The following is an 11,496-nucleotide window of genomic DNA, read 5'->3' on the forward strand; positions in this document are numbered from 1 at the left end:
TTTAAAAATATATTTTTCGGCGGTTAGCCGAGGGATGAGACAAAATTCCTTTACCACCATTTCGATTATTTTTTACTTTATAAAACTACTAATCAGCGAGATGACCAGAGGTAAGAGTGTAGTTAAGATGGCTCCTCCACGCTTCGAAAGAAGAATATTTTTTTTTTTATAAAGTGGAGTTCGTTTACGGGCAACGGTGAGAATGTCTCCTCTAAACTTCTTTAATTTGCTCAAAATAGTCGGTTCTACTGTTAGATTTTTCTTAAGAAAATTAGTAAATATCTCAGATATGCAATTAATTTCTTTTTTTTTTAATTCCTTAATAATACGATTGCGAGCTTTAGCTGGAAGTTTGTTTAATAAAATTAATAAGTCTCTGTGTTGCACTGCTAGGGGCTTACCCCTGTCTGACATTTTGCATGTCCTTCTCGTGCACCCAGCTATCTGCACTTCGGGGATAACCCACCCAGCTCACCAGATATTCTCTACTGCCGTCAGTTTTTCTTCTCCGTCTCAATATTTTAATGGGAAAAAATTCAGGTAGAGATGTTTCTATTAATTCCTGAGCGTAAAATTGCCCGAGTATTTTTTCCCCGCTCAGGTCGATAAGAGAATATGTGGGGATTACTTGCGAATTATCAACCGATTGGATTTTAAAAATTTCTTCGGTGTTTTGAGGCCAATAACTCTTGTGAAATAACCCCCGGTGCCTAGTTATCCGCACATGCGCTCCAGGAGTCAGTCGTGGACTAGTACGAGGCTGATGAGGACGGGCATTTAAATACATTAGCCCAAACTGCCGACGAATGTCTCGAGGAAGACTCAGAGAATGCACTTGTTGTGGAGTTTGACCTTTCTTGAGAGAGGAGTGAGGAGTTGAGTTGTAAGTTTCTACTATGGCTGGTAATACCTCTATATATTTTAAAGAATTTGTTAAAGTCATATAGCGGTAGATTCTATGCTTAAGCGTGCGAATAGCTCGTTCCGCTATTGCAGCCTTAGTGTCCGAGAAGGTACTGTATAATTTAATATTTTTTTTTTTTAGGTAATTCAGAAGAGGACGGTTATAAAACTCGGCCCCTCTGTCCGTGTGTAATCTCGAAATTCCACGGAAGGTGGGGCTTTCTATAATATTTCGTAAGGCTGACAAGACGCTTTTTGAGTTTTTTCTGACTAGTCCTACCGCCTTCATTAACCTTGAAAAGACATCTATGCATAACAAAATATATTTAATGCCACCATTGTGGGAATGTAATAAAGTCATGTCCGCCAAGTCGCAGGTGAGTATAATGCGAGGGGCAGCGGCTATGATTTTCCGTCTGGGAAATCGCAGAGGCTGCAATTTATGCAAAGTATAGGCCCTCTGAGAAGAGAGATAATCTACTACGTCTTTATAAGTAATAGAGGCGTTTTTCTCCCTAGCTGCTCTAAAAAGTTTGTTAACATTCCCAGTAAAGCCCCCGGGGCTATTGACGTCTCTAAATACTTTTTCTAGAATTTTCTTTTTATGTGAATTTAAGGCCATTTTTGTTTTTACCAGCGGTATACAGTTTCACAGTTGCCCTCTCCGGTAATGAAGCTTCGTAATTGAATTTCCTCTGGAGCGGTTAAATCAACCAGAAGATAGCCGTATTTATCCGCAGTGACGTGACGATATATCTCAACAAATTTCGGGGCTAGATTTTTTCCATAAATTTGTCGCCCGAGACATTCCAACTGAGACAGATCTCGTTGTCTTAATAAAATATATTGACTACAATTAAGCGTGATCGTGCGAGCGTATTTTCCTTGTGGAAATAAATTTTGAGATATGAGAATTACGGATATTTGCTCGTGTCTTCCTCTAGTAAAAATATTGGCTATAACATCACTCTTAACTGCTTCATTAAAAAGGTCATCAATTATATACAGAGAGCTATTGTCTGTCTCAAGGGGATTTTGGTAATCCGCCGGGTTAATGAGACCTTTCACTAAAATGATTTTCTCACTAAGAGAGGTGATTTGTTTCAAAGGGTGAGTTTTATCATCCAGACTGGAAATGATTATTCTCGCGAAAGAACCGGCATATTTTTTACATAAACGCTCCACTAGACTGCTCTTGCCTGCCCCGCTAAAACCAGCAACAAGTATTCTTGCAGGCTCTCTGAAAATATTCAACTCTTCCTCTGTAAAGGTACAGACCTTGTCCATCTTCCCATCTCAAATGAGCCTTTTTGTGGAAGAATCATCTTATATATAAACATTTCTTTTTAGTTCAAAGCAGAGGGGAGGGAGGGGGGAGTTTATCCCAGAGATGAAGATAACAATGGCGGCATGGCCTTTCTCCCGCCAGAAGACCATAGAAAAAAAGCCCGACCGACAGTGAAGGTCGTCTGGATATTACGCAGTTTCACTACCTTCCCTACGCCAGGTGGTGGTGGGTCGAATGGAGGTCACAGACAAAGAGAAGCAGGCCCCGCCACTTTCTGCCGGCTGATGCCTATTTATTTTTATTTTGGGGAAAAATATATTATTATTATTATTTTTAAGAATATTTAGTTTTGGCGATGGTCAGTATCTATAAATTAATTAATTAATCTTTCCCTCGCCTCGGCTTTATACAAATGGGAAATTCACATGACTATGGCAATTTACGTAATCCTCCCTACTTGCCCGGTCTAAATTCTTATTTTTTCGTTCGGGAAAAGAGTTCTTCCCAGATTTTATCCCTCTTACTTTATTGACAATAAGAAATCTTTTCTAGATTATATTTATAATATATAGACTTGCAGGGATTTTTGTTTAAAAGATTCTCGTGAAAATAGAGAGAGACTGATGTGAAAAACTGTACCTCTACTTTGGGGAAAATTAAGCATCTTATGAGCACGCTATCCTAAAAGCGTGCTATAAATACGCTCACCTTTTCGTCTAGGGCGAAAGGTGCTCTTCCCGCTCACTCAAGAAAGTTACCAGCTTAGATTAGAGCAGGTAAAAACTTCTCTATCTATGGGAGATTAAAATATTATCTATAATTTAAATAATTTATGGAATATGAGAGTGAGAGTGTGTATTTACAGATATGACTCGTCACCCAGCTCGCAGATGCCACCTATGCGGGCGATTATACCCTCAGGATGCAGCTCACCACACTTTCTCCTGTAGTTTCTGCGGGCTATCAGTGTGTGTGGCGAATGTCACAGCTCATCGCAGGAGATGCGTGACAGGTGAGATACCCAGGTTATTGCTCTGAATTGATGTTTTCTTAAAACTGCTATTTTCAGATAATGAAATAAGTCTTTGAGCTAATAATAATTTTTTCCAACAGTTGGGGCGGGGCAATACTCCAAGCAGATGATCCGGGGGGCGGGCCAGGAAGAAAGAGGTCAGCGCTCTTTTCTTAATCAATTATTTTTATTAACAGTCAAACATTTTTAAGATATGTTTATAAAGTATCTCACTAACAAGAATAAAAATCATTTTGAGAACCGCATATATTCCATAGATTGCTTAGCTTCTCCCAGTTTTATACTTTAACAGTAACATTTTTTTAAAAGATTGCTAGAGTTATAATTAGTCTAGTATGGCTCTAAAACAAAATAATAATAAATAACTTTCTCTAATTATATTATGCAGATCAGTCTGTGTCCTCCGATGAATCTTCGACCGTAACACTCCCACAAGAGCAAGTTGAGCCGATTGCCGGTCCCAGTGGATGGAGACCAGCCGCCACAAGTGACAGCTCCTCTTCCAAGGATCATTACTACTCTTTCTTGGGTTCCCCCTCCTCTGTTAATCGAAGGTTCACTTCAGGTAAAAAAAATTTTTGTTCAGATGAGGAAGAGAGTGAAATGGGAGACGATTCCATTTCAGAGGAACCACACATTACGAGTCGGTCGGAATGTTTTCAAGGTCACTTCTGTCGAATAAAATATTCAATTCCTGCCTCTCATAAACACGACCCCATATTATTTCTTCAGTCCTTCGCAACAACATTTATGAGGCACATATTACAGTTTTTCACTGTTCTATCAGGACGAGCACTTTATGAAAATGCTCTTAGGATTTATGCCGAACTGAGCCTTATTTTGCGCAGACAGTCGCTACTGGGAGAGGATGACAGTCGTGAGCATTATATAACTTTTCCCGCGCAACTAGTTACACGAGATGATATATCTCGGCTCTTACGGTCATGGAGGGAGTACCTTAGCATGCGATTAGAAACTGAAATTTCATCGGGCGAGGGATCAGGCTTCATACTAGATTATATAAAGGGTTTTCATATTGTAATATGCAAGAATGGAGTGCGTGGATACCTAGGAGACTATATAGAATATCCCACATCTTTACGAGGGAAAAATCAGATATTTAACCCGAGAGGAGTAAAAAATAGCTGTTTTATTCAATGTCTGGCGGCCTTTTTCTGTCGTAGACTTGGCTGGGGCTGGTATAAAATCAGACGATATTTATCTAGATGTGATAGCCTTCAGAAATTTGTCAATTACTCGCGAGTGACTCTCCCTGTCCAGTGGAGTGACATCCACAAACTCGAGTCTGACAACAAAATATCAATATTTATTTATTGCTTAACTTCTCATGAAGGGACCTATCATGCTACTTTATGTCGTCGGGGTAGTAATAAATATTCACTGGTAGTGCCCCTGTTATTGTTGGGAAAGACTCATGTAGCTTTAATCAAACACTTCCAGAAATATATGAGAATTTTCTCCAGAAAACATTCACGCAATAAGCACTTTTGCTTGAATTGTTTAAGTGAATATAGTGACATTTGCAACTTAAAAACTCACTTCAATTCATGCGACAACCAACAAAAGTTGATTTTTCCCCCAGCTGGAAGCGTTTGTAAATTCAAAAATACTCACAAGGGCTACTTGCCCTCTCATACTGCCTTTGTGGATTTAGAAGCTTATCTCGATAATCGTAAGCCAGAGGGGGTAATAACAGCTAGACACGTAGCAATAGCTTATGGCTATATAGTGATAGACAGAAATAGCACTATAATAGATAGATATGTCCATCGGGGGGTACAGTGTATTGATCATATGTATGATAGACTTTCGTCTTTATGGGATTGGATAAAGATGAACACTCCCTGTTATCCGCTTCATATGACCAGGGAGCAGCATATACATTTTGCCATACAGAAGAAGTGCAACTTCTGTCATCAGGACTTTACTCTTACCAAACCAAAGGTGAGGCATCATGACCATCTAATGCCTAAGGCTAATTATTTAGGAGCACTCTGCAATAATTGCAATTTAAGGCAGAAAAATTCAGGTAAATATTTGCCTGTTATTATTCATAACCTATCATATGATATGGCTTTGATAATTAAAGAACTAAGTGTTAAAGCCCCAATCAATGTTTTAATGAAACAGGGATATAAATTTCTAAAAGTAGAAATAGGAGCACTACGTTTCCTGGATAGTCTAGCCTTCTTGTCCGCTGGTTTGGCTAGTTTGGCTCAGGCGCACATAGCTTCAAAATCACCCTTGAAATTCACAGAGGCGATGATAAGTCATCTACCCCCCGAAAGTTGGGGAAGCTTATTAACCGGCAAACAAGTGTTTCCTTATGAATATTGCAGCTCCCCAGAAAGGCTCGAAGAGAAGACTTTACCCCCAAAAAGAGCTTTCTACAGTTCTCTGTCTAAGAAGCATATTAGCCAAGAAGAATTCGATCATGCTCATCTGGTTTGGGAGAAAACAGCTTGTCAAACTCTAGGAGACTATCTCCTAGTATATCTCAGCTGTGATGTAGGACTTCTGGCTGACATATTCACCTTGCATAGGAGATTATTATACAACATCTATAATCTAGATGTTGTTCACTATGTTTCTCTCCCCGGCTTTGCCTATGATGCCTTCTTAAAAACCAGTGGAGTGGAATTAGAATTAATTACTGATCAGGAGCTTTATAACATCATACAGTCTAATATAAGAGGCGGCTTCACTACTGCTGTTAGGACGTTTGCTCAGGCCAATAACCAGTTCATTAATCCCAATTTTGATGAGAAAAACTTAGTAAGTAAATTTTTGCTATACTGGGATTTTAATTCTCTTTATGGTTCTTGCATGACTGAGGCGCTGCCCTACGCAAACATTCGAAAACTCTCACCCGCAGAAATGGCGAGTTTTCTCGCAAATGGCAGTCTTCTCCAGAAGAATCCTCAAGACTCTATAAAAGGTTACTGGCTTCTTATAGACACTCTAGGAATAGCCCCAGAATTAGCTCGCTACACGGATGACTTACCACTATGTCTCTATCACAAACAGATAACATTAGATGATCTATCTGAGTACAGCAAACAGCTATTGGCTATCAGTAATCAAAAACTACCCCGTAAAAATACTAAATTAGTGGGGGACCATCTCCCCAAACGAAACTACCTAATATCATTGCCTTTATTGCAGTTGTTCTTGGAGATAGGTCTACAAATTGAGAAAATTCATAGCATATATGAATTCTCACAAGGAAAATATCTGGCGGGCTTTGTTGAAACGAACGTGAGGCAACGCAATAGTAGCACTAGTAAAGACTGTCAGCGATTATTTATATTGTTGACCAATTCTGTATTCGGCAAGACATTGTTTAATCCATCAAAATATGCCAACAAAACGAAGCTCATAACATCAGCGGGAGCATTTTTGCGAGCGGTGAGTAAGCCACTATTTAAGAAAGCCATAAAGCTTTCAGAAAACAAAGTATTGGTTACGACGGGGACGCCAGCCATAAAACTCACTTACCCTAATTACATAGGTTACCAGATACTAGAACTTGCCAAATTTAAGCTGTACCATTTTTGGTATATGATTCTTAAGAAAACATACCAAGACAAAATAAAACTAATCTATTCAGATACCGATAGTGTCATCGCCTGTTTAGAGGGCATCAAAAACCTTACTGATGAAATCGGTAAGGAACCATTGAGGAAATGGATAGACACATCTAATTTCCCCACAGATCATCCTCTCTACAATGACTCAAGGAAGGGATCTCTAGGCTTACTTAAAAGTGAGGTGGGGGACCGCCTTATTTCAGAAATAGTCTGCATTAAACCCAAAATGTATAGCATCCTGCTAGCAGATAATAACAACACTATCGCTGCGAAAGGAGTTCCTCAGTCTGAACAACAATTATTAACTCATAATAACTTTAGAAGTGTGCTGGAAGACGGTTCTAAACATACCTTCCAATATAGTCAAATTAGAAATTTAAAAGGTCAGATGACCACTATCTCCACTAGGAAACGAGGTCTTAGCTCATTTGATGATAAGCGCTTTTACTTAGATGCCTATCACTCTGTATCCTATGGTCATCCAGATGCCAGAGAAACAAAGTTTAAATTATTTAAAGATAAAACAGATGACAAAGTGGAGGAAGACGAAGAAGCTAATAGCAGTACTGAAGAAGGGAGTACAGAAGAAGAAGAGGAACTAGAGATGAGAGACAGTTGCAATCTTTGGCGGGGAAGAGAAAAAACCGTAAGAGATTTTTTCCCCAGGGTCAAGCATCGACGCGAGAGAGGTAGATCTTCCGCCACTGCTCGTAGTTTCATGCTCTTAGAAGCTAGCTGTTCTGAGGGAGAGGAGGAATAAAACAATGTAATGTTAACTAATAAATATATTTGCTAAGAGAGACTTTTTTGTTTTCACCCTTTGAAAAATTAGGTTATTATCCTTTTTCACACAGATGCCCCCGATGTAGCCGGAGAGCGGGCGCAGGGCTGATAATCACACCCGATGACCTCCAAAGAAGCAGGCCCGCCGCAACACTCCATCAGAGAGCCCCAGTCACCTGAATCCTTTGTACTGCCTCTCTCTCCCATCTATCAGTGTAATAGAGTTTGGGGAGTCAGAAGTGATCATTACTCTACTTCTGTTCCTACTTAGTAATAAGACTCTCTATCCCCTTGGGGGATGATTAAACATATTAAACTCCTACCCTGTCAGCCCTAAGGTCATACAGACCCCCCATTATCTCATTATTTTTCCATGGTCATTATCCCGGAATCCGGTTCCCTCGGGCGACCGGCTGCCCATCCATTACCGCGTTCTTTAAACCCAGCAGTGTTGTTGTGAAGTAGCAACAGTCGCGTCAGTGAGTCGCAGCCCCGGGAAAGGGGGGGGGGGGACTACCTCGGAGATGGTAAGCTTGTACCCAGTCACCTGAATCCTTTGTACTGTCTCTCCCATCTATCAGAGTGATTGAGTTTGGGGAGTCAAAAGTGATCATTACCCTACCTTCTTATAATTAGTAATTACACAGAAATAAGCCTCTCTCTCTCTCTATCCCCTTGGGGGATGTTTAAACATATTAAATCTTGTACCCCTGACAGCACCTGTGCTTATGAAGACCAACCCATTATCACATTCTTTTTCCACACTCATTATCCTGGGAATCTGCCCACCTGCACACCTGAATCCTTTTTTGTACTGCCTCTCCCATCTATCAGAGTGATTGAGTTTGGGGTGTCAGAAGTGATCATTACCTACCTTCCTATACTTAGTAATTACACAGAAATAAATCTCTCTATCCCCTGGGGGATGATTAAACATATTAAACTTGTACCCCCTGACAGCACCTGTGCTTATGCAGACCACCCATTATCACATTCTTTTCCACACTCATTATCCCGGAATCTGCCACCTGCACACCCGAATCCTTTGTTCTACTTTATGTACCTACTTATTAATGCATAGGAATAAGTCTCTCTATCCCCTTGGGCCATGATTAATCATATTAAACAATTACCCTGTCATGCAAACCCCATCATTATCGCATTTTCCATGGTCATTATCCGGCAGTGTTCCTAGATCGACCAATATATACTACTTCTGCCTACTGGATCAGACCTCAGAAATAGACGTGTTGGTGTGGATTATGTGGGGAGTTGGAAACAGCCTATCACGTGGTATACTTTTGCGATTATTTAGGGAGTGTGAGGGAATGGCTGGGGAAAGTGGTCAGGAGGATAGGAGGAACTGGTGTGTCAGTGTTGAGAGCGCTGAGTCTTGATATAGGGGAAGGGTGGGGGAGAATGTGGCACGAGGAGTAGCTTATATCATGGTGGATTTCGTGTACATATCGTGGGGAATGAGAGGGGTGGATAATGGGGAGACGAGGAAACGAGTTTTAGCGAGTTTTTTTTGTAGGACAATGAATAGGAATCGGGAAATTTATGGGAGGAGATGGGAGGGAGATTTCACTGAGGGTTACAGGTCCATAACTGTTGGGTAGTTGCTAGAGTTGTGAGGGGGGGGGAAGTGGGTTTAGATTGTTGTGTAAAGCATTCGATAAAAAAAGGGGGGGTACCAAACGGGCTTGCCAAACGAAAGATGTTGGTTTGGTGTGCATGCGCGTGGGTGAGTGATAAGTGCAAGAGAGAACGATTGTGTGTAATTGGGATGTGCATGGGAGTGCTGAGTTCATGCGTTCTTATTGTTATTTAATATTGTTAATTAATGCCTTCTGCCGAAGGCTATTGTAGTAGCGTATAAGAGTACAAGTCTGAGAATGCTGCATGGGACAGCAATAAAGATGGATTTGACTCTCATTGTAAACTAATTCAGTTTCTAATGTATATATATACATATGTATATATAAATATTAGGACAGCAGCTGGCATTTTCACTACTGTAGAGTTGTTATTGTTTTCAATATACTATGTTCTTAAGTTTAATTTAGTATGGTTAGTTTATAAGTTAAATAAACAACGGTGAAATGCTGTACATTTTGGTGAGCTGGGGTAAATAGGGGGGGGGGTTATACTGCTTGCATTTTTGCGGCATGTAATTGTGTGCGTATATTGAAATTAGCAGTCGGGAAGGAGTAAGAGGATTCTTTATTTTGTATTACTTGAATAGTTATATTTTGTAGTAATGAATTATGTATATGGCAGTATTTACCTATCAGCTGCATGACATATTACTGCATATTGCAGTGTATAGACATAGATGAATTTATATTGTCTGTCGATGCTCTCATACTGTATGCTTTTGTTAATGTATTGTATATTTTAAATAAAATATATAAAAAAATATGTCTTCCATGCAATCATGTCTGGGCCGAAATTTACTTCTCACAGCTTATCTGAGCTCATGACATAGAACTACATGACGAACACTGTCCATCACTGATATAGTATTATGTACTATATCAGTTATGGACAGTGAAAGGGTTAATACAGGTACAATGTTCGATTTTCCGGCACTGTTGGTTCCTAGGTTTTGCTGGGATACCAATTTTGCCGGAACAAGAGAGGTTGAATAACCACAGTTCAACAATACACTTTTGACCGTCTATTATCTGCATTAGCATAGATGAAATAGGTTATTACTGTACTTAAAAAGAATACTGCAGTACTCCCACTCTTAGAAGGGTAAATTTTAGATTTTACTGAAGTTACATCATTAATCACTAGTTAGGGCTAATTATTAGCAAATTGTGCTAATGGCCTGCGATATTAGCTGAATCTCCTCCACATCGTTTAAACACCGCCTCTTGGAAGAGAAGAAAGTCACAGGGGTCTAGATCAGAGAATTAGGGTAAGTAGAAGATAACTGCCTTTGTTTCTCGGCCAGAAAACAATTGTCTTTCTGGGTTTGAGCCTGCAAGCAGGACGCAAACCATTCCACTGCTGACCTTGCTACTGTCAAGACAGTTGCTCCCCACTGGGGAGGGGAATTTCTATCCCACAAATGCCACCTCCTCCTGATCCTCTGTATTACATAAGTGAAACCGGCCGCTCTTCCTGATAGGCTGTTGGAGCACAAAAGAAGTGTTGGCCTTGCTGACATTTTCTTTTATCTCGTTGTCATTCCTCTCAGCTCTGCTACTGCTCTCCACATTCTCTAGTTCGTTTGCTTGTTTGTGTTGCTTCTGCTGCCGCTGCTGCTGCTGCTGCTTCTTTTCTTGCTGTTTCTTCTCTTTCGCCTGCTTCTACTTTTTTTCCTTTGGTAGATCTTTCGTACCGTAGTTACTGTAAAGTTGTGAAGGATTATCTTAAGGTACTCTAATGACGTTCTTTAGTTGGCATGAAGTATTTAGCCACTTAACTGTTAAGTGTGGATATAAACTTTTGTATTTTCCTTTGTCAGGTGTTTGTGTAGTGAATATAATAAAAATAATACATAGTAAAGTTTTTAATAATAAATTGAGAATAGTAGGTATTGGTTAATATGTCAGACTATTGTAAATGGTGTAGTGATCAGTGACAGTCTGCACTGGTACTTACCTTGAGTTATTACGTGATCTTTCTTTAGTGACAAGGGCTCAAGGTGTGTTGCTTTCGTAAAATTGATAAGATTTACCATACACTAATTTCTAGATTGTGGTTGATTTAATAAGCTGATGTGGCATGCAAAGAGTATGTTACAATTTATTCGATGTATGTCACAGGCCCATATATGCTTGTTCTCCCGACCAGCAAACCAGTAGTTTAGAGTATAACTGTCAGGAAAGGGGGGCTCCACTGACATGGTAACTGCTCGGTTCATT

At 39.9% G+C, this 11,496-nt stretch overlaps 1 protein-coding gene across 1 annotated transcript; it reads left to right on the plus strand.

The window, feature by feature from the left end:
- The first annotated feature begins 737 nt into the window (after positions 1 to 737).
- LOC138851363 (uncharacterized) lies at positions 738 to 8,514 on the plus strand. Its single transcript, XM_070080415.1, has 3 exons — positions 738 to 3,203; positions 3,305 to 3,361; positions 3,613 to 8,514. The coding sequence occupies exons 1-3, from the start codon at positions 3,059 to 3,061 to the stop codon at positions 7,593 to 7,595; spliced, it is 4,185 nt and encodes a 1,394-aa protein (XP_069936516.1). The 5' UTR covers positions 738 to 3,058; the 3' UTR covers positions 7,596 to 8,514.
- The last annotated feature ends 2,982 nt before the right edge of the window (positions 8,515 to 11,496 follow it).

This window comes from Cherax quadricarinatus, unplaced genomic scaffold (assembly GCF_038502225.1).
Source record: "Cherax quadricarinatus isolate ZL_2023a unplaced genomic scaffold, ASM3850222v1 Contig421, whole genome shotgun sequence".
Lineage (NCBI taxonomy): Eukaryota > Metazoa > Arthropoda > Malacostraca > Decapoda > Parastacidae > Cherax > Cherax quadricarinatus.